This window comes from Tympanuchus pallidicinctus, unplaced genomic scaffold, assembly GCF_026119805.1.
Source record: "Tympanuchus pallidicinctus isolate F22 unplaced genomic scaffold, pur_lepc_1.0 scaffold12, whole genome shotgun sequence".
In the NCBI taxonomy this organism is placed as follows: Eukaryota; Metazoa; Chordata; class Aves; order Galliformes; family Phasianidae; genus Tympanuchus; species Tympanuchus pallidicinctus.
The window spans coordinates 479,423-506,545 of NW_026294637.1; the positions used below are offsets into that span (position 1 = coordinate 479,423).

Here is a 27,123-nt window from a genome sequence, read left to right on the forward strand (position 1 = left end):
GGAAGGGCTGGGGCACAGCTGGGGGGCGAGTGGCACAGCTGGGGGGCACATCTTGGCCCCATGGGTTTCAACTGGAGGCACAGCTGTGGCATACTGGGGGGAACGGGGAGGCACAGCTGGGAGAACATGTGGGGGCACAACCTTGCTGCTGGCTCCAGGGCCTCGCGCTCGGCTTTGAGGTGTGTGAGAACAAACAAATCTCAAACCAAGCCAGTTTTGTTTTTGTTTCCTTTTTTCCCATGATATTTAAATATTTATTTCAATTTAAAAATACTTCTCATGGCACCAATGATTTTATGCTCACTAAGATATCGAATATGTAGAAAAAGGTACATTTTGAAGGAAAATGTAGCTTACAGTATTTGGCACATGAAAGGTTAATTCCTAGGTTTTTCTTATGAAAACTAAGAAATTCACATTTTCAGGTATTTCACCATCTACTGCGCAAAGATGCAGTACGCTACGACTCCGTTTTTGTTGGGTATGAGAACCTACGGGAACAACACCCGAATATAAAGACGTAAAACTAACAGGTGCTGGGACATACATAGCATGGACGTCACCCATTGCTCGGGGTCTGGGTGGTAAAATACCGGGTGAGAACGGCGGGGTTCCGTGGGGCTGATGGCATCGCTGTCCGAAAGGAAGCGGATGGAGGAGGCCGAGGTCGGCGGTGCTGCGGCACCGGGCAGGGGCTACCACGCACTGCATAGACACACTGACTACGGGCTGAGGTAGGAACACTACACTACGAGTGAACTCGGCTACGTTGCATAAACGGGGTCACGGGGACAGCGCGGCAGCGGCGGCCTTTGGGGACGGTGGCCACGTGGTGGCACAGCGCAGCCGTCCTGCTGTGCGGCGCTGCGTGTGGCAGCCATGTGGCACCGCCTGGGCCATCACGCGGGTCTCCGCACGGCAGCCGTGTGTCACTGTGGGCATTGGCAGCTGTGTGTCACCATGTGGCCGCAGTGCGGCACCGCACAGCTGTCGTGGCACTGCATGGCTGTGCCCTGTGCCGGCCGCGGCTCTGCTGAGCGCGGCAGCGATGGCCCCAGCGCTGTGAGATCTCTCCCTGAGATGAAGTAGAGCTGCTCGGCCGCTCGCCCCGTGTCCAGCGGCAGCCCCAGCGCGCCCAGACCGGCGTTATTGCTGCAGGGAAGGGCTGTCATCGCTGCCCGGCTCCACGCGTGCCACGAGCTATCGGCGTGTTTTTGCTTAAGGACGGATGGAGAGCGATGGCTGTCCGGTGGCTTTCCAGCGTTACCTCTTCCCCTGCAGCGCTGTCCTTTTGTCTTCAGGAAAGTCCTAAAATTACCGCTCCTCTCTGTATCCCAAACCAGGAGCGTGGCAGATGGGTTGCAAAGCATCCGCCGCCCCGTGGAGCCCCTCCGCACCGCCTTCGCTCCGGGTGGAAAGTAAAAAAAAGACTCAGGATCAATAACAAAATAGCTTCTCGTTGTTAAAATAGACCTCGAAACAGTCTTCTTTTGTACAAAAGGAGCTGAGCGCGGGGCCGTGGCGCTGCTGGGGTCCCCAGAGGGCGGCACGGGGGTCCTGCAGCACGGTGACATGGGGACCATCCTGCGCCCTGCAGCGCCTGGGAAGATGCTGGCGCAAGGATGAGCGTTAATAGCAAAATAAATTCCTCTCTTTATTCGGTTCTCCCACCGCACCCCGCAGGGACGGGGACCCCTGCAGCGCTTCCGCTCTTCTCCTGCGGAACGAAGGGAGCTGGGGCCGCGGGGCCTCAGGTGTCAGTGAGCAGAGCCACCACGGCGCGGAGCTTGCAGGCAAACCATCGCCTGAGGGGACAAAAGTATTGGTAATGGAACTGCTCGAACTCGGGGGTCTGGCGGATATCGCGGAAAAAGGCAGTGTCAAGGTCTGACTCGGTAAGGACGATGAGGAGGAGGAGCAAGACAAAGAGGAGTCCCACTGTCACGAGGAGCAAACGGAGGACACTTAAAACAAACTTATTCACCTGTTCCGCCCGCGGCCCGCTGCCGGCACCCTGGCACAACGCGCGCAGCTCGCGCGGCTCCTCGGGCTCCGTGCCGGGCGTGCCGGCCTCCGACTCCTTCTCCTCCTCGATGCTGCACGGGGCTCCGTTCAGCTGCCGGGACAGCAGCAGCAGCTCCAGGCTGTGCTCGGCCACCGGCGTGGGCAGCACGCTGTCGGCAGGGCTGTAGCTCTCGTCGGCGATGATGGCCACGCGTTCGCTGCTCTCGGCGCGGCCGCCGCGGCCGTGGGGCACGAAGGCGTCGCCGTGGGATGCGGAGCGCACCGGCGTGGAGTGGGCGCTGTCACGGAGCGACTCCAGGCCTGGGGGACGGGGGAGGTCAGTGTATGGCCACTGAGCTGCCCCAGACCCAAACCACCCACGTTGTGCCCTGGGGTCCTTCTGCTATTGCAGTGTATGGTGTTCTGTTCTATTCTTTTCCATTTGCTTTCATTTCATGCCATGCTATTCCATTCTATCTCCTTCCATGCCATTCCATTCCATCCCATTCTATTTCATTCCCTACTTTTCCATTCCATTCTATTCCATGCCATTCGTTCTAGCCTATCCCATTCTCTTGCATGCCATGCCACTCCATTCTGTCCCATTCCGTTCAGCTCCATTCCGTTCCATCCAACTTCACTGTATTCCATTCCATCCTATTCCATACAATCCCATTTCATTCTATCCCATTGTTTCACTCAATTCTATTCCATTCCATGCCATTCCATCCTATCCTATCCCATTCTCTTGCATGCCATGCCATGTCATGCCATTCCATTCTATCCTATCCCATTCCTTCCCCTTCATCTCCATTCTGTTCCATCCAACTTCTTTCTGTTCTAGCCCATGCCATTATTTTCCATTCCATCCCACTATAAATCATGGTAGAATCACACAATGGTTGGGCAGGAGGGGCCCTCACAACCCCCTGCATGCACAGCTGTGTGCAGCACAGGGCTGTGACAGCTCAGCACCTGCATGCGTGTGACCCAGCTCTGCTTTCCAGCAGCAGCAGAAATAGCTGTGCACACGGCTGGGTGCCCAGCCTGCTCAGGTTACAGCTGAGCCAGAGCTGCCCTTCAGGAGCTGAACCCTGCAGGCAGGGCAAGGGGGGGGGCCCTTCTCCCCACTATCTGAAAAAAACAACAGAAATTCCCACCTCCCAAAAAAGCCCTGTAAAAGTGTAGGATGAGGCAGGGGACAGCTGCCAGTTGGAGCTCTCAGGGGCATTTCCCTGTGGAGGCACAGGGCCCTGGTGCTGTGCCACGGGTGCTGCCCCAGTGCATTGCCCTGTGCTCTGCCACCTCCTGCTCGCAATGCTGCTGGATGCCTGCGGAGCCGTGCGCACAGCAGGGCACAGCATACAGCACAGCACAGGGCATAGCAAGGGGCATAGCGTGGGGCTTAGCAGGGAGCTTAACACGGGGCTGCAGGCACGGTGTGGGGCATGGCATAGGACTTAGCACAGGGCTGTGGGCATAGCACAGGGCATAGCGTGGGGCTTAGCAGGGCAGCGAGGGCACCGACAGCCGCATTCACACCCTGACAGCTGCTTCGCACAGCCTCAGGGCACTGACAACCATTCTCCAAAATCCCCAAGGGGGAGGGCAGTGACAGCCGCCCCCAGGCCAACCCACGCTGCCACCCCATGCTGCCACCTCCACCTCCATGAGCTGAGAAACGTGGGGAACGCGGGGTCCTGCCCCCAACTGAGGGGTCAACAGTAATAACATCCCACTGGGGGGGGGGGGGGGGGGGGACACCCAGAGCTCCCTGCACCCCAACCCCACATCCCTCACCCCCCCGGGGCTGCTGTCACAGGACCCCCCGCCCCCCAACCTCACCTGCTGCGTGCCCGCCTGGAGCGAGGGGGCTGGCGCTGGGGCCGGGGGGAGCGGGCAGCAGGGGCAGAGCCCCCAGGGGCAGAGCCCCCAGAGCGCGTGCCAGCAGCCGCGGCCCCAACGCCAGCACCCGCACCCGCACTGCGCGGCAGCAGTGGTTGATGAAGCGCAGCTGCACGCTGACCCGGGTGGTGATCTTCACCAGGCACTTCCCCATGGCGTGGGGACGGCAGCACGGGGACGGAGACCCACCAGCAGTGGCACGCCAGTGGCCCCACTGCTGTTCGGGGCTATTTTGGGCTCCTGCAGTGTCACAGCTACCAGCAAGGTGACAGTGACATGAAGCAGCCGTGGGCACGGTGCCGGGCACAGTGATGGATGGCCTGGGGCTGCACGTTGCCTGATCTGCAGCAGCACCCAGGGAGGGGGGACGGGGCCCTGGCTCTTAGCAGGGCCCAAAGCACAGCCCCCACGCAGCCCTGAGCTCCCACACAGCCTCAGGGCACTGACAACCATTCCCCACAATCCCCAATGGCAAAGGGGGGTCCTCAGGAGGTTCCTTACATGCCCTGGTGTGAGCACTGTGGGGTCTCCAACTGTGCTGTTGGGGCTGCATGTGGACGGCACTGCAGGGTTCCCGGCAGCACGAGGTTCCAGTAGGACCTCAGTGACCCCAAATGCGGGCAAACAAAGGGACACCAAATGTGAGCACATGTGCAGCTGTGTTGAGTGCCCAAAGCAGCTCAAACCTATGGCTGCAGGTGGGACTCACGGGAAATCACAGAGCAGGGGACCCAGGAGGCACTGCACGGCTCAGCCCTGTTCTGTGTGCTCATTCCTAGTGGGGCATCGCAATGACACTATTAAAGTTCAGGTCTTGTCCACGTCAGGCCCCAAACCCCATTGCCCTGAGCCACAACTGCTGCCACAAAGCTTCGGCCCTTTGATACCCGCTCCCTGACCAGAGGCAGCACCTTCTTTCCGTATGCCCACGTGCCCAGATAAGCGCCGTGCCCCACGCGCGTACCTTCCATGATGGAGATGTGCACAGCCCTCCTGCGGGTGCGCGGCACGCTGCTCAGCCGGGGGCCGTGGGTGATGGAGGGGCAGCTCCTGCTCGGCACCAGCCCGGCCCTGCAGGGAGAGCAGCAGTGAGGGGCCGCCTGCTGGGGCTGCGCGGTGCCCCATGCGCACCGTGGTGCCAGGCTGCGTGGTGCCCTCACCTGTGGATCTCTGGCGGCTCCCGCTTGATCTTGGCGCTGGATTCCATCACCTCTTTTGCAACGCGGCCGCTATGGGTGGGAAGAAGAGCAGCGTGAGCACGGGGAGAGCAGCCCTCAGTGCCTGGGGTCCCATCCCTGCATGCTGCACTGCCCACAGGGCTGGCATCATCTCATGGCTAGGGATGCCCCGCACCCAGCAGAGACATATGGCGCCTTCTCCAGGGAGCAGAATTTAGGAACTGCAATGATTGTTTTATCCCTTGACCTCATAAAAAAACAAACCGACCATGAAAAGCCCCCAGATTTCCCCCCCCACCCCATCCCATCCCCATGATCACTGTATCTCGGGGGCAGGAGGGAAGAATGGCAGCTGAGGAATGGGGAATGCACGGTGGCGGCGCTGACGTGGCCATCCTGCACCAGAACAGCTGGCAGTGGCTGCTACCTGCCCCTTATCTACCTGTATCGGAAGCGGCTCCCCTTGAAGAACAGGTTGCTGCTGGACACTGTCCGGACCTGGCTCGACTTCTCCAACCTGCAGGGCAGCAGGCTGTGAGCGCCACATGCACTCATGGGAGCAAGGAAACTCCCAGCACACGTCCCAGTGAACAAGGCTGAGTAATGTGTGTGAGCCCCGGCAGCTCCCCACCCCACGGCAAAACCCCCACCCCACGGCACAGCCTCATCTCCCCACCTCCAGCACTGCCCCCTGCCCGGGGCAGGAGCGGCCAGCAGCCCTCACCCCGCACACGGGGAGCAGGACCCAGTGCTGACATTATTAATCATAAAAAGATTTGTAAAGTAATATTGCAATTCCATTTTATGTTCATATAATGAGGAGTGAAACCTGCTGATGGCAGCCGCTGATTGCGGAATTCCCAAAGAGAATACATTACACACTTTATCTCGCATCTCGCTGATTAGAATAAAACTCATTAGGAAGCACCAAGGCGGGCATTGCCAAGGAAGGCTCTGAGCACCCAGCACAGCCTCACGCCGAATGCTGGCACTGCCTGCTGCCCCTCCAGCCCAGAACCCCTCCCGGGTGCTGCCCATCATTAAGGCTCTATCTATCTGCCCAATTAATTCCAAATGCATAACCGGGGGCTTGCTGGGTTGGGGGCAGCCCTGGAGCTGCGGGGCAAGGAGGCACAGTGCTGCAGTGCCCCACAGCGTGGTGAGCCCAGGAGCGACCCACAGGGAGCGCAGAACAGAGCGCATCCCCACACTCACTTGTAGAAGGCCTGGTTCTCTATGCCGCACTTCCAGAGGTGCTTGCAGGCTTCAGGTGTTGGGGCGAAGTAGGTGAGGACAATTTTCTTTTCCTGCAGCAGAAAGAATTGTGTTGGTCACAGCAATGGCACCCGGAGCTGTGGGATGGTGGCAGCACAGAGAGCATGGCCACAGCCGGGCAGGGGGACAGGGCAGCCCCAAATGGAAACACACTCACCTCCTTCTGACTCACATACAGGTAGAACGTCTTCCCCTCGAACTTCATCTTGGTCACCTCATTCCTGAAGGGACAGGGATGTGCCATTAGAGGCAGGGATGTGCCATGGGAGGCTGCCCAGCCCCACTGGCACTCGCCCCCTCCCCATCGCACTGAGCTGTGGGTGCAGGGTCAGCCAGCAGCAGCAGTGTGGGGCTGCTCACCACTTGATGAAGTGCACTCTCTTGTTCCCCTGCAGGACGACGAACCCAAAGGGGGTGAAGGCCAGGAATGCTGCATTGCCCGACACGTCCTGCAAGAGAACAGCAGCTCCTCAGCAAAGTGTCAGAGCGCCCTGTAGCACCCAGGGCAGGCATAGAGCAATGGCTGTGATCCTGCAGCACCCTGTGCATGCACCAGCCCCACAGCCCTGCAGCCCCACGTGCTGCTCCCAGCACGAAGCACAACGTGCTGCATCGCTCTCATCAACCCCATCAACTCACAAGTGAGCAATACGCAGTGAAGATGGTTACGTGCCTGACCAACCCTTTTGCTAATAATTAAACTGCATGATGGCAAAATCCCATTCAGTGTTGGAGCGGCCAGGCAGCACCGTGGCCATTTACAATCCATAATTAGTGTCACGGACAGAGCTGGGCAGTGCAGTCACTTAATCACAGCAACCGGGCTCTGGGGAAGCACTCATTAACTGCCTTGGAGCTCATGCAAACTGCAGAGCTGTGCTGGGCTCAGACAGCACTGCAGGGCGGCTGTGGGATGGGGAGCTGCAGCACATCCATGCACACAGCGTGGGAGCAGCACAGGGTGTGTGGTGCATGGGAAGCAGCAGAAAGGGACCCTCGGGATGTGAGCAGAGAAAAAGCCGGGTTCACATCAAGATTGGATCACAATTCATTTCAATCTGCCAGGGGCAAACAGGTGAAACCAAAGAGCCCAAATCCTGCCCTGCACAAAGCGAAGCACAAAGCTGAGCCACAGGCACGAGGAATGCCACAGGTAGGAGTACCTGGTCTTGCCTCAGCTAGGGAGCCCCTACTGCACTGCTGGGTGTCATGGGGCACGCACTGCCCACAGTAAGTGCTATCAGTGCACAGCACTGCAGGAGCTGCTCCCCCAGCACCAGCTATCAGCAGCACCAGCAACAACGCTCACCCATGGCCCTGCCCAGTGCCAGCACCCAGCCCTGTGCTGCTGTGACCCCTCTCAGCCCAGCTCTGTGCTGGGTGATGGGCAGCTCTCTCTGTATGTTGGCTGTGAGTGGGGATTGACACAGCCCAGCTCCTCCTGCTCTGCTCCCTGCATCCCTCTGTGTGCGGTGGGGCTCTGGGGGAGCACGGCGTGGGGTCACTGAGAGTCAATAAAAGCTACTTCCAGCACAAATCTCCATCAGTACAGGAGTGCAGGCAGGGAGGGGACAGTCCTGGTTATGAGTATGGTGGTGGTGGGGCTGCGGTTGGAATGGCAGATCTCAGAGGTCTTTCCAACCTCAGTGGTCCTGTGGCACTCAGGTGCTGCCTCATACAGCAGCGCAACGCCAGGTGACGCAGCCCCACAGACAGCAGTGGGAGCCTCCTCTGCAGCACGTCAGCACAGAGGGAGCAGAGCAGCGGTGGCTGCCCCAGCGCTCACCTTGCAGGGGTGGGGATCCACGCCGTACGTCTCCAGGGTCTGCGCCTTCCTTAGGAAGTTCAGCTCCGAAGTGGCCGGCGTCTGCCCGCTGCGGGAGGGAGAAGGGAGAGGTGGGCTGTGCGCAGGGCAGAGCACGGCACGCACGCGGGTCCCGGCGCGGCGCTGAGCCTCTACCTCAGCTCTGATTTGTGGATCTCCGCAATCTTCCTCTCCAGCTTCTCCGAGTGCTTGGGGAAGAACTGGAACTTGGAGCTGTAGCCCTCCGGGTGCTTCCCGGGGTCGTAGTCACCAATCTCAGCTGGGGGGACAGAGGTGGTGAGCGGCCCCATCGTGGGCACAGGGCCGGCTCGATGCTCAGCCATTAGCCACCCCCCACCCCTCCAGAGCCCCATGCTGCCCACCCCACATCCGCAGTGCCCCCCAGGCAGTGGGAGGGGCTGCACGGTATGATCACAGCCCTGCAGCACGGCCCCGCGCCGGGTGACATTTATATTCGAGGTGCAGCGATCTGTTGTAAGTGGAGTAATGTAATCGGGACTCGGAGCGAAAAGCAGATTTATCTTGTCAGGAAGCATTACCTTGAAGGATATAGGCGGCCAGCAGCGCGGCGTCTGAGGTCTTGCAAAGGAGGCGACCGTGGTAGAGGTCTCTTTTGATCTGCAGGAAGACTAAATACCTGCAGACAGCAGAGAGCCTGTCGGCCAAGTGCACCTTGCTTGGGCTGAGCAGGGCTGTCCCAGCTGCACATGTGTGCACTGCACAGCCCGAGGCACTGCTGGCCATGACCCACAGCTGGGGGCCGCATCCCAGCCCAGCAGAGCTCTCTGGGTGCTCACAGCACTGCCCTCTGGGTGCCGGCACCTTTGAGCCACGCAACCCAAATTCTGGATCCAGGGTCCATTTCTGCCGTCATCTCACCCATTGTTTCCCTGGATCATCCCCAATAGCGTGTTCTTTAGATAATAAAGCAGACCATGAAGGGAACTATCCTGCCAGCAGATCCCACAAGGACCGGAGTGCAACTGGGGGATTGGTGCTGGGAGGACAGGGAGGTGCTCTGCTCTGAGGGGGCTGCAGGAGCAGCAGTGGCACAGGCACTGTGCACGGTAGGCTGTGCTGGCTGGTAAAACAGCCCTTCTCACAGGTTGAGCACAAACCCAAACCCACGGCCCCACACCCCCCTCACCTGGTGATCTCCTCCTTCAGCGCCGCAGGGTCCGTGGGGTAGAACTTGACACGGAAGCACATGGTGAAGGGCGGCTGGGCTGTGGGAACAGCAGCACCATCACCAACCTGTCCCCAAACCTCAGGACACACCCCCCCCCCCCCAGTCCACGCAGGTCGGGCACCGACCCTCACGTCCCCCCTGCAGGGATGGGGCACACCAAGCTGTGCCATGCACCGCCCCGCAGGACACTGCTCAGTGTTTTGCTTGTACTGGGAGCAATGCTTACCCCTCATCTGCTTCACAACCGACTTCGTGAACTCCAGCCAATGCTGAAATGAGAAAGAAAGGGATTGGAGCAGCTCTGTAATAAATATCTGCCACCAGGAATACTCTTTTGGAACCAGAAGGCCACACAGGGGCAATCCCATGCCCAGCCCTGCCCACAGTGCAGGCGGTGGGAGCAGCCGTGGGGACACTGCACAGATCAGGGTGGGCACACGGTGTGGGCAGGAGGAGCACAGAGCAGCCCAGAGCCACACACTGCACACAATACAGCACCAGGTTGCAGCCACACCGCAGTGCGCTCTGCATGGGGCCTCTGTCACACCGCTCTGATCCGCTCACCCTCTGCTTGTCGGGGTCCACAAAGCGGATGCCGAAGTAGTCCTTCTCCAGCAGGTTCAGGTGGTGGCACAGGAGGTCGAACAGGTATTGTCCCTTGGCATCTCTCTGCAAGACAGGAACGGCATTGGCAGCGCAGCAGGGTTGGGGGAGCTGAGACACGGGGAGATGAAGGCGCTAAATCTGTCACGTCAGGCTGGGGATGCAGCAGAGCCACACGAGGAGCCCTCTGCTCCCCAGCACCGCAGCCCCGAGGCCATGCAGCCCCCAGATGAGGGCTGACCCATCAGCAGTGGGATTAGCCCAGGCGGAGGTTGTTGTGCACAACCCCCTCACACTGACATTGATGTCACTGCTCCAGTCGGATTTACGATCACGCACTGTAACTTCTAGCTCACGGAGCAGACCCCCAGCTCCCGCCCCACACTGTGCCCCACAGCATGGTGCTGCTGGCCGGGCACTTTGGGTGTCCCAGGGTCCCATCAGTCAAAGCCAGCAGCAGAGGCAGAGCCCTGCACTCAGCATCACGCTGCCCACAGCACTGTGACTGCTGACTGAGAGCAGGGCCACAGAGCCTCAGAAGCACTAAGGCCACAAAAGACCTCTCAGATCCCCATTGCAACCGCCCCCATCCCACCGTGCCCACTGCCACCTCCCAGTGCCACATCCCCACATCAGAGCAGCTACTCAGCCCCAGAGCCTCAGCACAGCGCAGTGCCCAGCCTGCAACCCACGCCCTGCATTTTGCTTTGTGTTTTGGCTCTCTGCGTGGCACTGCACAGAGCAGGAGGGAGCAGCAGAGCAGCAATGTCCCCAGCATCATGCCTTGCACACCCCGAGGCCCTTTGTTTGCAGGATTTGCTTCTGCCTTTCCATACCCGTACCCAAATTGGCACTAGGACCTGCAGCACTGACACAAAGAGCACAAGGCAGCAGCCCTCCATCCGCCAACAGTGTGCAAATGCAAACGGCTTTACGAGGGGGGAGAAATGCTTCCTCTTTGATCTCTCTAACTTGAGTTAAACATATTCTAAATTAATCATTATGAGTCTGTCTTTCAGGAAATTATCTGAGCCGTCTTTGCAAATCAGAACTTGAAAGAGCTGTCTGTTGTGTAATAGCAGCTTAAGCATTCTGGTTTGATCTCTGTATGTTCTTACAAAGGAGGGTTTGTGCTGGCCCAGCAGCACGGCAGCAGCCCCGGCAGCTCAGTGCCACCAGTGCCCACACCTGAGCGCTTGCTGCTTCCGCCTTAAACTTCAGATACATTTAAAGTCCCGAGGTGCTGCAGGGCTGCTGCCAGGATGCTGAGGCTGCCACCAGAGCCAGGCAGCTCCTTGTTCCCAAGCTGTGCTCTCAGTCCTTTTCTTCTCAATTCAGAGGAGTTCAGACAACAAACCAAGCGTGCTCAGGCTGTGCAGGACGCACCCAAAGGCAGCCAGCAGCGCTGTGTGCAGGGGATGCTGAGTGCATGGCATCCTGCCTGCATCCCCAATAAAACACACAGGATCACCACTTGCCCATAGCACACGGGGAGGGTTTCACATCCCACTGTTGCCCATCCATCATTCACCAGGGATGAACGCAGGATGAGCCATGTGCTCTGGCCCCAGCAGCAGCGCCCTGTGGTACATGGCCCATCATGGAGCAGGCACAGGGGCTGCTGTCACCCCACAGCACAGCTGCACACAGCAGCTCGTGCTGCAGGAACAGCCTCGGGGCAGTGGGCACAGGGCTCTGTGGGTGCCAACCCAGCCCGGTGCTCCCAGCGCAGGGCTGAGCCCCCCAGGACTGGCTGAGAGCCTGCACTGCTCTGGAGAGCACCCAGGGGGTACCGGGAACAGCAGAGCTCCGGAAAGACACGGACCAAAAAAGCAGCAAGCATGAAATCTCAAAACTTTAAGAAGATTAAAGTAACCTTGCCTTCTTCGTTTTTCTAAGCTCCTCTGCCAAAATTAGGGTCACACACAGCTAAAATGAAATGAGTTAATAATAGCAGCTCATCTTCAACAAGCAGCGCTGGCTCATTCCCCTCCTGCTGCCCAGCTGAGCACCAGCAATGGAGCCTGACTACAGAATCACAGAGCCACTGAGGCTGGAGAAGACCTCTGAGACCCCCGAGCCCAACCCAGCTCATTTCTCCATGCCCCAACTGCACCACACAGACCACATCCCCACAGCTCGGGGATGGTGACCCCCGCCCTCTGCACAGCCTGTGCTGGTGCCTCACCTCCCTTCTGGGAAAGGAACTTTCCCTGGCACACAACCTGAGCTCCCCCCTTCCTTCAGCCAGAGCTGCATGCAGTGCCCTGCTTCACGCATCACTGCATGCCTCAGCTTTATTTCACTTAATTACTCCTCCCAACATCCCAAAAGCGTTACACCTCCTCACGTCACAAATCTCACGAAGCTGTACGGCACAGCAACCAGGGAAGCGCTCACCCATGTGCTCTGGGGCAGAGACACACAGCCACTGAAACAGCACAGCTCAGTCTGTGAGCACGGCCCCGTGCCCTGCCACGCTTTGTGCCAGGGGTGCGCAGCTCCTTGGGCAGCCCCACAGCAGTGCCTGCTCCAGGGATTAAGCGCCGGATTTGGGGAACAAATAGCACAGCTTTCCTGCAGCTCTGCAGCCACGCTGTGGGGCTGGCCAGCCCCTGCTCCATCAGCTTAGGGGGAGATTATTTTTTAAAAGGAAACTGTCAAGAAAAGTCTGCTCTAAAAAGTGAAGTTGGAGCTTAAATCTCTTTGGCGGCACCAGCTGAGCTGGGAGAGATCAAAGAGCCACAGCTCCACTGCAGCACGAGGGGATTTTCACTGGCAATTTGATGGCAATATGTGCTTTAAGTGCTTCATTTTCAACATTCGGCATTGTGCTGCGTGGGGCTGGGATTTACTGTCCCTCAGATGGAGTCAGCATTCAGCCTGCAGACTCTGGGAGGGCTCCAGGCTGCTCAGTCTGCAGAGTAAGCCGGCACCTCATCAGAACTGCAGCATGGGGAGAAAATGGGCAGAAACAGGCAAGAACACCCCATGAGCTGCAAGCATCCTTACAGTAGGTGGCCATCAGCACAGCAACTTCCCCACAGCAGCCCCATAGCAGCCCCAGGCCCCCCAGTGAGCAGCACGATCATGAGAGCTTGTGCCTTGCCGTGAATTTGCTGCCTGCAATCCTTCTTCCCAGCTGATGTGGGCAGTTCTGTCTCCAGGACTTACCATGTGAGTTTGCTGCAACTGATAAACCTTGGAGAAGGAAAGCATAATGCTATAATGTGATGGAAAGTACAGTGATAATTGCAGGGTAGAAAAGTGTTTGGCTGTAGCACATGAGGATAAGCTCAAATGCAGCAGCCATGGACACAGAAACAAAGGGGAGGGGGAGAAAGGAGGGAAGCTGCTTACCTCTGGAAGGCCTCAGGTAGGCAGAGATCTCCAGAGAAACACCCTCACCTTCACTGCCAACCCTTAAGTGAGGGCTGGGAAGGGGTGGATCCTGGCTCCAGCCCTCCCTGTTACTCAGCTGCATTGCATGAACCTGAGCTTCCCTGGGCTGGCCCTGCCTTCCACCAGGTGCTCCATCACTGCTGCAGGCTGTGACTCAGCATTTCTGCTACAGAAAGTAACCAGAAAGTGATTTCTGTAGCTGTAAACTCCAGCTGCTGTATTCCCCAGTGAACCCACAGCTGGGAGCAGGGCAGTGCTACAGGAGCAGGGCAGTGCTGGGCTGTGCTCAATGCAGCTGCAGTGGCCCACACTGTGCCCCCCCCCACAGGGCCATCTGCTGCTGTTTCTCACACCAGAATATTTATCAGTGAGTCACAATTGGGGATGACTATGACGAAGGTTTCTGCCAGAATGGGGAATTTAACACGGTTCAAATATTTATCGTGGGTAACGTGCAGGGGAATTTTCTTCCCCTAAGAAGCCATGCAGGTTGCCAGGCTGCCCCCCACTGTCCTGCAGGAGGTGGGGGTTTGTTCTGCAGCCACCCAACACCCAACTGCAGAGGAGGAGCAAAGATGTGGCACAGCACAGGGATGCTCAGCCCCAGGGCACCCCTTGGCACAGCCTGGCCAAGCCAACATCAGACTCTGGGCCTGGGGACAAGGAAACCAGACTGGGTTCTGCAAAGTGCCACTTATTCTCCAGCCCTGAGTGCGGCTCTGGAGCAACGCACACACACCGGGTGACAGATGACCTGTGTCCTCTTGCACTGAGCTGCCCATTGCTGCTGTGCAACTTTCATGAATTAAATTCAGAACTTGTAAGTCTATAATTTAGAAGCACTGAAAACCTCTCTCCATAAAAGCAAATTGCCTTCTCCCATCGTTCAAGCTCATGTTTTCATTCATGTGAGCTTGGAGCGGCTCCATGTTTGCTCTTGTTTAAGTTGGCACTCCTTTTCCATGGCGCACGGAGCGCTGCTGCTGCAGCGGATGGCGGTGCGTGCGAGGAACACAGCAGCCAGCTGACGATCAGGAATGCTCTGTCAGGAAGCGAACCCTGCTTGCAGCACACAGGACAAACCCACGGACAACTGTATCTCTGCAGCTCTCACCTCAAGGGAGCAGCAGCTGAATCTCAGAGACCCCTCGCAGGCACCCTGGGGTCTCAAGGCACGATGAGATGCCAAGTGCCTGGTGCTAAGCATGGACTCCTGCTCTGTTGCAGAGCGGCTCCACCAACCACCCCCAGCGCTGCGGCCATGGGCTGCAGATTGCTGCAGGACCCAATGCTGAGCACTGCTCCTTGCAGCCAGCAGCTCCACACACATCGCTGCTGGAGGGCAGGAGCAGTGAGAAAAGAGAGCAACCAAAGCCAGGAGCTGTGCGTGCTGCTCAGCTCCAGGAAAGCACCTTTGGTTTTCCTGGCAACAGCCCCGAGGAGAAGCTCGCTTTCCTTCCAGCAGCTGAACGCAGCAAAACGCTCACAGGAGGGAAGAAAGAAACGTGTAAACGGGTCATAAATATTTACAGGCCGTGAAAGCGAAGCGGGGCGCAGGCGGGAGCAGCGGCTGCAGCACTGGCACAGCCCAGCACCTCCTGCTGCCCTGGGCTGAGCGCGGCTCAGACGCAGCCGGGCGCAGTGCTGGGACCCACGCAGCCCCACAGCAGCTCACGCCGCTCGGCCTGGCGTGGCAGGAACACGGCTCACTGGGGGTTTGAAGTGAGTGTACCTGGGCTCCTTTGGAGGATGCAGTCGGGGGCTGACACGAGAACAGGCTCTGATTTACTGAGCTCTGTGAGATCTCTGCCCTCGGAGACACCGTGCTGCTCCTGGGCATCAGGGAAGGTGGCATTTTTATAACCATGCCATCACTTCACTGCAGGACTGTTAATCCTCCCCAGAGGTGATTTCCCAGGGAAACGGAGGAGGGCAATTTAAGACATAAACGATCCACACTAATCTAGGGCAGGCAGCGAAAACTTCCATAAATCCAACACTGCTGTTGGCAGGAGGCACGATACGGACACGAGCATTGCGTGATGCAAATCTTTCTGATGACAGTGTTATTTTACCCCTAACGTTGTGAGATCAATTTCAGCTGATGTTCTGGGCACCGTGCAAGGAGAACTGTGTGTCAGCTCCCTCTGCCTGCCCTGGTCCTGCAGCCCTCTGCCTTCGGTACCGTGCTAACCATGATTAGCACCACTGCAGCCAGACCCGGCTCTCCTGCTCCTTAGTGCCCATGCAGGCATTAAGTGCCAGCCCCTCCACCTGTCCAGAGCGAGGCACAGTGCTGCTGCCATACACCTGGTGTGCAGGGCACCGAGCTCTGGGTGCCAAAGGCATCACACGGGCCACACATTGGCCATGGAGGAGCCACAGGGACCCACACTGCCCTCGCTTTGTCCCCGTCCTGCACAGCCCCACACAGCTCAGGGTCAGTTTGGTGTGCCGCTGGTGTTGTGCTTGACAAAGCAGGAGAACAATTCCATGATTCCACGGTTCCGTGGTTCTATGAATCCAAGAGCACGTGCAGTGCTGGCAGGGCATGGAGAGGGGATGGCACTGGGGCCAGGCAGTGCTTTCTCTAAAGCTCAAAAAAGATCTCACTCCTTCCAGGCAGCAGTCACATGCCAACGTCACATATGACCTTTTCAGATTAACCTAAGAGGGCAAAAAGCATTTTCTTAGGAGCGTGATGTGGGGAATGGTGATGTGGGCCGACATCTCCCCGACAGCGCCCGCGGGACGCGAAGCACGGCACACATCGGGGGCTGCAGCCCTCGGGAGGGGGCACTGCTGAGGTCCCCGCCTGGACGCTGCCCCTCACCGCAGACCCCTGGGAGCCGGATCCCGCCGGGAACGGAGCGCAGCCGCAGTGAGCGGCCCCGCAGCTGGGCAGGCTCTGGGTTGGCATCTGTGGGAGGGATGCTCCGTGGGACACCGGTGGAGGATTGGAATGAGAACCGCACTACCTGCATTTTCCAGCCTGGGGAGGGCAGCACGGCCCCAGGCTCGCCCCTCCTGCTGCAGTGGGGCCGCGCGCAAGAAGAGCGAACGGAAGGCAGCAGAAGCGCCATCCCATTCCCCAGCGCATATAATCCGTGCTGCCGGCATCGCAGGCACTCTGTTTCTTTCATCCCTATCTACATTAATCTAATTCCACGCGTACCGCGGGCACCGCGATGCCGAGCGCTGGGTGTGTGGGCTCAGACAGCGGCTGGGGAGGGGACGGAGCCGACTCGGCACAGCGGGACCGGTGCGCGCTGCTGTGCTGCCTTCACGCAGTGCACTTGTTTACTTTCCATATCAAAAAGCGACGGAATAAAGGATCCTCATCTCCAATCGACAACAAAACGCTTGACAAAGCGTTGCGTTTAGAGATGAGAGACTGCAGCGGGGCGGGCTGACATTTAGAGGAGCGCTCGTGCTGCATTTGCACAAAAGAGGAGCAGCGGCGGCACAGCGGAGCGGCAGCGCCGGGCGGGGGGGAAGCCTCGGGCTGCCGGCAGCCCCCGCCATGGCAGCGCAGCCAAGGGCATCGGATTGAGGGGACGCACAAATGTGGGGTAAAGCCCAGCATGGTAAGGGAGGGCACAGCACGTTGCAGAGCTGCACCTCGAGCTGGGGCCGGCAGCGACCACAGAGCTGCGGTGGGAAAGGGGCGCGGAGGCAGCAGCCACGTCCCAGGTGTCTGCCAGCAACAGGGAGAGGCGCACGGGGACCTGGCTGCCGGCTGCCGCTGTGACACGTCCGCACCACCCGCAGTCACTGCAGTTCTGAAAGCTTAAAGGCTGCATTCTCCCATTTCACGGCGCATCCAGCAGTAACGTAGCCCTGCCTCGAAGCCGCGGGGACGCGGTCAGTGTGCACACAGTGCCAAGGCCACAGCCAGCAGGGCACACGCACCCGGGCACAGCGGTGCCATGAGACACGTGGCTCCATGCAGCCCCACGGCAGCACCGTGCCCAGATGGCAGCAGCAGGGTGCCACTGTCCCAGCTCAGCTGGGTCCCACCGCACAGCCCCATGCAGCACATCCCTCACAGTGCTCAGGCCCTGCTCCTGGGCCGAATGCTGCGAGAGCCGCACCACAGCCAGGCACAGCGGGTGAGCATTGCACAGCTTAATAGAAGGAGACTTCCAGTGGAGGGCCTGATTGAAGCTGACACGAGCTGAACGGCTCAGCACCAAACACTGCACTACTCCGCTCTGCTAAATCCACGGCTCTGCTCCCTGGCACCACGCAGCAGCTCCCTGCGCCCACCAGGATGCACCTCCCCAGGCTCTGACTCGGCAGGAGCTCTGCCATCAGCACAGCCCATGTGAGATCCCTCGGAACGACCCCACACAGCAGCTCCTGAGCCCCCTGGGACCTCGGATGAGGAGCTGTGCCAACCCGCAGCGGGGGAGCTGCTGTATCTCAGCCCCTTCAGCAGTGTGAGATGAAGGAGACAGAGCTGCCGCTCTCTGCGTGGGCTCCCGAGGTTATATTAAAGCACAGGCCCGGGAGTAGAAACAAAAATAGTGACAGAAACAAAGCTCCGTGCCCACATCGTCAGATCCAATCACATCCAGGCTGAGGAGCGTCCCTGGGGTCTCAGCTCCTGCTCTGGGGGCCGAGTGCTGCCCTCCACAGCGCCATGGGAACAAAGAGCCCTTCTCCTTTCAGCCACAGACAGCTGCTCTTTGGGAGAAATAAGGATCACCCAATAAATCAAGCACATGCTAGCTCCAGCAGCCTTCGACCTTGCACAGTTGTGGGATGCTGTTATTTGGGAGCTGGTTTTCCACCCCCCAAAAACCCACAGCATGGAGGTCACACCGGTGCTGGCACCGCTCTGCAGCCCTGGTGCACAGCAGAGTCCCATCTCCATGGCAATGAAGCGAGGCTGGGGGCCTCACAGCACTGCTTGCAGTACGGGAGGGCTCCCTAAAGGTTCCACCTCCACGCCCTCCTATGGAAACAGTGCACTTGAAGTATTACTGGAATATAAATTAATCTGATTTGCTCCACAACAAACAACCGCATGAATAACGAGCGGCGCGGTGCATTCCAGAGCCCCTGCAATTATGAGCAAACCCACAATTAGGTACTGCTGTTTGCATGCAAAGCGTGAGGTTCAAACCATTAATTTGAATAGAGGTCTCAATGAAACGGGCTTTGAGAAGGTCTGCAGCGCAGTAAAACACCTGGATTCAGAGATTAGCTGCCTTCTCAAACGCAGCAATGAAAGGAAGCGCGATGAAACCATTCCTCACTGCAGGTGCTGCTGGGTCTGCCTGGCAGAGCGCTGAGCCCAGGGCTTGGAACAGGACATCAATTGGCTTCCCTTCCTCCTGCAGCGCTCTGCTGCCTGGCGGCAAGCAGACGGCTGTGGGCAGCACAAAGCTCCATGCTGACAGGGGGCAAAGGGCTGGGAGCAGCCCCGGCAGCCCCAGCACCCCGTGCATCTCCCTGAGCCACAATGCCGCATAACGCTGGGCCTCAGAGGCAGCAGCATGTGCTGAGGGGTGAAGGCACTCGGAGCCAGACAAAGGCTCCAGCCCCACGTGTAGGAGCTCCCCAGGCTGCCACTGCCCTCCTGGCTGTGCAGAAGAATCCGGTCATGAGTCCGTCTCCAAAGGAGCCCGCCGCTCACTTTACATGCCTGCAGCTCCCGGCCCAGCCCAGCTCCGGGCACCCCGCACAGCCCCAATTACTCACATTAACGAGGCCCCGCAGCCCGTATCAGCCATATTTACCTCCTTAATTAAAGATGGCAGCAATAAACATGAAATACGGACAAAGAAGATTTTAATAAATGCTGCCTCCGGGAGCTGCTGGATCCCCGAGAGCCGAGCGGGAAGCACTGCCTACCACAGGTTGCATAGTTACAAAATTAAAACAATATACTGCCACATAAAAGTGATATTAAACATAATTATCCTGAGTCAGGCTGGGGTGGGCTGAGCACACCGTGGGGCAGCAGCGCTCACAGCTGCTCCTGCACTGAGCCCATCTGGAGCTGAGACACTGGGGCACAGTGTGGGGCACCGTGCTGGATCGGCCCCATGGAGCTGCACCGGGGGGCAGGTGTGGAGCACACAGCGTCCCCTCCTGCACACTGCATCCCCTCCTGCACACAGCATCCCCTCCTGCACACAGCATCCCCTCCTGCACACAGCATCCCCTCCTGCACGCTGCATCCCCTCCTGCACACTTCATCCCCTCCTGCACACTGCATCCCCTCCTGCACACAGCATCCCCTCCTGCATGCTGCATCCCCTCCTGCACACAGCATCCCCTCCTGCACGCTGCATCCCCTCCTGCACACAGCATCCCCTCCTGCACACAGCATCCCCTCCTGCACACTGCATCCCCTCCTGCACGCTGCATCCCCTCCTGCACATTGCATCCCCTCTGCACACGGCTTTTCAGCAGATGTTCCTCATCCCGGTCACAGAATTCAAGGTGACCAAATCTGAAATAATTATCAATGTCTAATTAGCTTCTTGCTGCCCTGCAGAGCTGCAGGGCATGGACCCAGCTTGCTGCTCTGTGCTGGATGATGGAGTTCAGACCTTTGTGTTCAAGAGGAGCGAGCTCTCAGCTGATCCAGGGTTAGGATTTACATCACGGTTTTGTAGGGATGGAGACTGTCTGTCCCTTCAGGTCTGTGCTGTTCCCCTTACAGCCAGAAACCCATCTCATAGAGCCATAGAATTGCTCAGGGACCGTGAGTGATAGCTCCACAAAGGGAAGCTCCAAAAGCCCAAAGGAAAGCAGCACTTTGCCCCAAACCAACCCAATGTCAGCATCCTCCCAGGTGAGCCCTGCCCATAGGGAAACAAAGGCAGCAAATCCTCGTGCTGGGGGTCAGATGCAGTTGTGCTGCAGAGAGATGAACCCTGTTGGATCTATTTCATTTTTTTATGATGAGCTTAAAAGATTGGTCAATAAAGGCAACAGCATTGATTTAATATACGTATACTCCCATGAGACACCTAACCTGGTGTTGCACGGCATTTTGATTAAACACTGGAAGGCTACAAACCCAACACAACACACGTGAATTGGATTCCCAACAGGGCCCTCCAGAAATGGGTCCAACCCCAGTGCCCACCTCCAGGGCCTGTGCTGCCACGAGGTCTGCAGGCACAGAGCAGCACCCGGCATGTTGCCAGCCCTGCTGGGCAGACTGAACCCACATGGAAAAGAAGCACTGCTCCCTGCCAGGCGGAGTGCCTGCACCTGGGGATGGGGAGCGCATGCCTCCTTCATTAGGGCATGAAGCACTGCTGCTGGGGGCAAAAGGGGGGGCTGCAAGGACAGGGGCACCAGGGGGTGTCACCAGGAGGGCTGACAGCAGGGAGCTGCCAAGGGCTTTCTGCTGCCAGAGCTGCGACATGCAGGATAAAATCCAGCGGGACTGAAGCACATCATTGTTTATTTCTGCTGAAAGAGATTTGTTAAAGTCTGTGGGGCACAGTTTGAGGGATGTTCTTTGGGGTCAGGGTTAGAGCAAAGGTTTTGACACCAGCAGAGGAAGCTCAGCCCGTGTCTGACAGCGTGGAGACGGGAACATCCTCACACGGGAGCTCGAACCCCCAGCACTGCACAACCCACAACCCCAGCTCCTGCTCCCCAGTCACAGACGCTGTGACTCAGCAGCGTCCTGCAGGAGCAGCGCTGCTCCACGGCTCCCAGAGCTCCCAGCAGCTCCCACACAGCAGTGCAGAGCTGTGCAGAGGGTGCAGGCAGGGTGCTGCTGCTGGGAGCTGAGTGCTGCAGTGCTCTGTGCCCCTGCCAGCACACAGACACAGCGCTGCGCTCCGGCAGCTGCGGCGACAAAATCTGCTGATTATTTACACGCGGTGTAGCATATGGCCCCCAGCAATAACGGCACGCCAAGCAGTCTGTTAAGGCTGTTCTGCTCCGTCCTCAGCAGCCCTCTGCACCCAGCAGCAGTGCAGATTGCTATTAATCACCTTCCCAGCTCTGCTCTACCACGGGAGCCCGTCCAACGCGGGTGCTGAAAACCATTGGTCCACGATGGACCCACGTTAGAGCTACCTGACACCCCTCCTTATTTCATTGTTACTGATATTTAAGGCTTCTGCATAAGGCTGCATGTGGCTGTGGGCACACCAATGTGATCTGCCTGCTGCCTGTTGCCAGAGCCTTGCTTGCTGCAGTGTTATCCCCCCCCTTTAGAAGATGAAAATAAAGCACAAAATGGAGTTTTCATATGCAAATGGTACCACCTGTGTGGGTTAAGGGGCTTCACCTTCCAAGTAGCATGAGGCACAGAAAGGCCACTGATGTGCTTGCAGGGGCTGGGCAGCACGCATTGCATTGCACTGCATCACAGTGCACTGCACTGCATCCTACTGCATCACACTGCACCACATCACACTGCACCACGTCACACCACATTGCACTGCATCACACTGCACCCCATGGCACTGCATGGCACCCCATGGCATCACACTGCACCCCATGGCACTGCATGGCACCCCATGGCATCACGCTGCAACCCATGGCACTGCATGGCACCCCATGGCATCACACTGCACCCCATGGCACTGCATGGCACCCCACGGCATCACGCTGCACCCCATGGCACTGCATGTCACCCCATGGCATCACACTGCACCCCGTGGCATTGCTTTGCATACAGCAGGAGTGCTCTGTCCTCACAACCTGTCCGTGCGGTTTTAATGCAGAGAAAGGACATCTCTGATGGCACACATCTCTGATGGCACACATGCCATCCGCTGTCCCTGTGCAGCCACGGGGACGGGCAGCCAGCTGTGTGCAGATGTTGCCCAGCATTGGCACATCTGAGCCACAGCCGCTCAGCACAGCTGGGCACCGCAGGCGGCAGAGTCCCAAAAAGCAGAGAACGGCCGCCCCAATTCACAGCGGCTCAAAAAGCACAGAGGGAAGGATTGGAAGCAAGCATTTCCATCTGCTCTTTAGGCCACGTGCAATTAATCACTGTCCCTCCACTCCCTCATGCTGCACCGTGTGCTGGGGCCGGGGGGCTGCCCTCCTCCTCCTCCTCCTCCTTACACCACCGCCTCATGAATTAGCAATATGCCTCAGCACACAGCGTCCCTGCACCGCCGTGCTGACGGAGCGCCCCGTCACAGCCCGGCGTCTGGATGAGCCTTCAAGATAATTTTGGTGCCTTCTGCTGAAGTGCTGATGTCCTTTGTCACATAAGGTGACCTCGCACAGGGTTTGTAAAGGCGCCGATGGAGAGGGATGGAAGCACGCAGAACAGCACGCATGGGCAGCACAGCACCGCAGGGCCAGGAGGGACTGAGCCGGGGGCCAACGGGGATGGATTTGGGGTGAAGACCAGGACTGAAGGTCTCGCTGCAATCTGGGTGACATGGGGGACACATGCAGCTCGCCCACCCCAGCAGCACTCACCGCAGCAGCAGCCAGCGCCACGACCCAGTGGGCACTGCAACTCAACACAACGCAAACACCCATCACTGTGCTGCCCAAAGCCTTGGGTGCCCACACTCCGCCCGCACACGGCCAGCAGTGGTGGGCACTACAGAGCCAGAGCTCCTCTGTCCGCCCCTCGCTGCTGGGATGAGCACAGTGAGAAGTGCACTGCAATATGGAAATGCAAAATACACCGCCCTGGGCAGTGCGGGCACAGCTGCCCCAGATTCACTGCGGCTGTACACAGATCTCAGGGGACAGAAGTGGGTATTTTGGTACAAGTGTGACATCATGCGCAAACGTGTCACATTGCTGTGTGTCACACGGATGACCGTGGATGTGCCCATGCTCCCACCAAGGTTACAGTGCAGCAGATGCAGCACTGTGGGAGCTGCTGGGGGCACACAGTGGGGAGACAGTTTCCAAAACTTCTCATTATCCGCTCTTTTTGGGACACAAGTGATGATGCCTCGGCCATCACATGGCCTATACGGATTCATGCACTGCACCTGCAGACCGCAGCATGTCGGGCTGCCTACCCCAACCCCACCACGGGTAGCAGCATCCCAGAGACCCAGCGAGGGGCTCGGAGCAGCTGGGTGCACGCGGACACCAGGGTGAGTGGTGCCATCTGCCGAGTGCCATCACACCACCACCTGTGGGGGGGGGCCCGGGGGCAGCAAGGAAGGGGACAGGTATGGTGTGGGAGCTGCAGGAGGTGCTCGGCACCAGGAGCGCTGCGGAGCTCAGGTGTGCCTCACCAAGGAGCGAGAGGTGGCATGGCCACCATTGGGAGCACCTTCATGGGGAGAAAATGCAGCTGCTGAAGGGTTCTCCAATCAAGTGGAGGAATGCATTGGTGCAGCAGCCTCTGGAGGTGGAGGCAGACGATCTGAATCACAAGCAAAGTGGTTTCTAAAATCAAAGGAGATTACACAGAGCCATAATCAGAGGTCAGGGCTCACAGTGACCCAACCCAGAGCAGCACTGCCCAGCATCCCAGCGCCGTGGTCAGACCTCTGCACATCTTTCTGGTGATGGGGACATGGGGCTCCAGTGGCAGTGCCAGAGCCACTGCTCTGTCCATGTGCAGAGCTCTGGGAGCAGCTCCTGGGGCAGTGTTGGTGACAGCTGCAAGCCCATCTATGTGTGCCTTTGTTGTCTCTCTAATGAGCTCTCCAGGAAAACCTGGAGTGCGGCTCCTCGGAGGGCGCAGCCAGAAACAGAGCTCTGAGTTAAGTGGTGTGCTGTGCTGGCAGCCTCCCCCTGTGCACACGAGCTCTCATGCGCAGAGCAGGCTGATTAACTATTAATACCAGGGCAGAGCCAGCCCTGTGCTGTTCCACACTGCTCTGGAGGCACCAGGACAGAGCGCAGGACCGTGGGCACACAGGTGGCATCAGTGGCACTGCTGCAGCTTGTGTGTGTGGTGGTGATGACAGGAGGAGGAGGACAAAGCTACCTGGTGCACCTCAAGTTTCATAACCATGTGAGCACAGCCTGGGATTGCTTTCCTTCTTGTAAATCCAGGCGCTGCAGTGGGACAAGGGCACTCTCTGCATCCAACCCAACCAACCTGCTGCAGCAGCGTGGGTGAGCAGCTGCCCATCTGCTCAGGTGGTTTGCCACGGGGAATAGCATTGGCCAGTGAAAAGTGTCTTGTGGTTGTTTGCAAACATTCTGTAGCACAGCGATTGTTTGCAAGCAAACACAGTAGCACCGTGATGCAGGTACCCACCCCAACAACCCCAACACACAGAGCAGCTCTATTTTCCCTTCACTCAGCAAGCACAGCCTTAAAGCCCCTGCCTGGCCAACGCAGTTCTGATACAGCAGAACCTCGGAGCAGCTCATCCACACCAGGCACATGCCCTGGGCGTGCAGGACAACCGGCTGAGAGCAGAGGTCAAAGGCAAAGCAGGGCAGAAGGATCTCCTGCAGGTGCCTCCTTCCATTTGTTATCAGCATTGCCACCATCACAGCTCAGATGTTACACCTGCAATTGTAACCAAAAACCATGATTGGAGCTCTCTGGCATCTTGCAGCTCTGCTCTGCTTCCCGATTTGTCTTCCCTCTCCTCTATATTATGGTGAGGAGGAAATGGCAGATACACCCATTGCGCACACTGAGCCCTGAGCGCTCACACTCTATCCTCTGTCACTCCATAAATCTCAGCCTGCTCCAAACTTGGCAGACAGAAGCAGGTCTGATAAAACCAGCCCTGCATTGGGCTCTTGCTTCATGGAAATCCTGAAATACGAGGAAAACTGGGATGGTGAAAAACAGTGCAGAAAGGCACGGTGTGGCACAGTGCGGCACGGCGTGGTTTTGCTGCTTGTGCAAGTAAATGTGATGCTCATTAGTTCTTATAGGGAGCTCCACTGCCATTGCTTCCCACTAGGACAAAAAGGGCACAGCACACACAGCACGGGCACCACGGTCACTGCAGCAGCCTCTCCTCCGGCCACACAGACCTGTGGGGACAGGAGACACTGCCTAATTCCCTCTGACACAGAGCCGCATCGGTCCCCGGAGCAGTAGCAGCTCATTAGAGCCGGCTGAAGGCCGCTCAGTGCCCAGCATCACCTGCAGCACAACACTGAGCAGAGCCCAGCCCAGCACTGCTGTGACACTGAGACAGGGGGCTGCCCAGCTGCCCCCACCCCGCAGCACAGCAGCGCACACTGCCCGCCGCTGCCTCCGCACGTAGCACACATTCACCCCCTGTTAACTCAGCGCCCGCTGGGCTCACACTCACAGATTCCAGTAAATGACATCTTTGCATTGGGACACAGGGATGGGTGAGGGCTGGGGGATTGATCTCCATCAGAGCCTGAGCTGCCCCAGCACAGGGCTGAGCTCTGATCCTCCCCAGACCCGGATCCCAAGCAGAACCGCGGTCGTTTTGGGGCGACTTTGATGGTATGTTTTCATAACGAAGCCGTTGGCAGCATAAGAATGAGGATTGTGTAACGATGTGCACGGAGCTGGCGGCCCTGCAGAGCGCTGGCTGAGAGCACCGAGCGCAGCTCACGGGAGCAGCTCGGCCCCGGGAGTTTTTCTAAGTGTAAGCATTTACTGAAGGAGGTTTGGATTTCCAATCCCAGTACAACAAGGGAGATGTGCCGGCGTGATCGGGGCTCAGAGCAGCACCACACCGCTGCGGGGTGTGGGGCAGGGGACCCACAATGTGCTCACATTAACGTCCTGCAGGCACCTGGGAGTGATCAAGAACTGACCCAAGGACTGTGCAATTTCTTCTCTCCATAATCCTGCTGCCCACACCTGCAGTAATGGGACACAGGGCAGCAATCCCTGCAGAAGGGAAGGTCCCAGCAGTGGGCAGGCACTGTCACCTCCAGCACTGTTGCACTGTGTTGCAGCAGCACCCAGCGCGGTGCCACACAGCAGGCAGGGTGCAAGGAGGGGACAAGGGTCCCCAGCACACCCCCGCACTGCTGGCACAGCCGTGTGCGTTTTGCTTTAACAAACAGTGATAAGAACAGCCCCAGCATGGCATGGGACTGGAAACTACGAAGGCACGCAGCTGGCACTCTGTCAGAGCTGCCCACAGCCCAGAGCAGGGACTGCCAACAGGACTGGGGTGCTGGGGTGCACAACAGGGAGCTGTGAGCTGGCAGGAGGAGCCTGGGGAGATGCGGGTGCGCTCACGCTGCTCTGTGCAGCTTTGTTTTGGTGCCGGAGATGTGACCTCAGCTGTGCTGCCACCTGATCCCAAAAAGAGGACAGAAAAGAGACCACAGTACTGGAAGATGCAGATGGCCTCAAGGAGTGACGCGCTGGAGCGATGCTGAGCGTGGCCCCGCGCAGCCCAGCTGTGCCTCAACATGTAGCAGCAGCCTGAGAAAGGCAGGGAAAGAATTAAAAGGGGCTGTGCAAACAGCAGCAGCACACTGAAATGACACGAGGAACAGAAATGGGGTCCAGGTTTGCTCCCAAAATGCAAAATGCATATGAGGAAGGGTTTGGCGCACAGCATGCTGCAATCGGTGCAGGAGGGAAAGCCACAGGCTGTGAATCTCAGGAAATGACAAGGTTACCAAGAGAAGTCGCAGGCTCTGTGCTGAGTGAGTGGCTGAGGCTGCAGAGCAGCTCACCGCAGCCCCATGGCCGGGGCAGCCCCGTGCACCCGGGGGACAGCCTGGAGGCAGCGCTGCTTTGCGGTGCCACCGCATGCAACGTGCAATGAAATATTGAAGCATCCCATGAAACATTTAAACTGAGGGTGACCCAGTGGCACTGTTGGTGTACGCCAGGGCAGGAAAACAACTTA

The 27,123-nt window shown here is 58.2% G+C and overlaps 1 protein-coding gene across 3 annotated transcripts in view; it reads right to left on the reverse strand.

Annotated features, from left to right (window-relative positions):
- Positions 1–214: 214 nt before the first annotated feature.
- Positions 215–27,123, reverse strand: part of FRMD5 (FERM domain containing 5) — a 40,499-nt gene continuing 13,590 nt past the window's right edge. For 2 of the 3 annotated variants that reach the window (XM_052671704.1, XM_052671706.1), the window contains exons 2-14: positions 9,941–10,045; positions 9,603–9,645; positions 9,335–9,413; positions 8,727–8,824; positions 8,323–8,446; positions 8,149–8,236; positions 6,723–6,811; positions 6,520–6,583; positions 6,303–6,394; positions 5,530–5,604; positions 5,070–5,138; positions 4,874–4,980; positions 215–2,325 (exon numbers count right to left, since the gene is read on the reverse strand). In XM_052671704.1, the coding sequence (XP_052527664.1) occupies positions 1,751–2,325; positions 4,874–4,980; positions 5,070–5,138; positions 5,530–5,604; positions 6,303–6,394; positions 6,520–6,583; positions 6,723–6,811; positions 8,149–8,236; positions 8,323–8,446; positions 8,727–8,824; positions 9,335–9,413; positions 9,603–9,645; positions 9,941–10,045 (1,608 nt within the window). In that variant the 3' untranslated portion in view covers positions 215–1,750. The remainder of the gene's footprint in view (positions 2,326–4,873; positions 4,981–5,069; positions 5,139–5,529; positions 5,605–6,302; positions 6,395–6,519; positions 6,584–6,722; positions 6,812–8,148; positions 8,237–8,322; positions 8,447–8,726; positions 8,825–9,334; positions 9,414–9,602; positions 9,646–9,940; positions 10,046–27,123) is intronic. The other variant, XM_052671705.1, reaches the window with a different exon arrangement.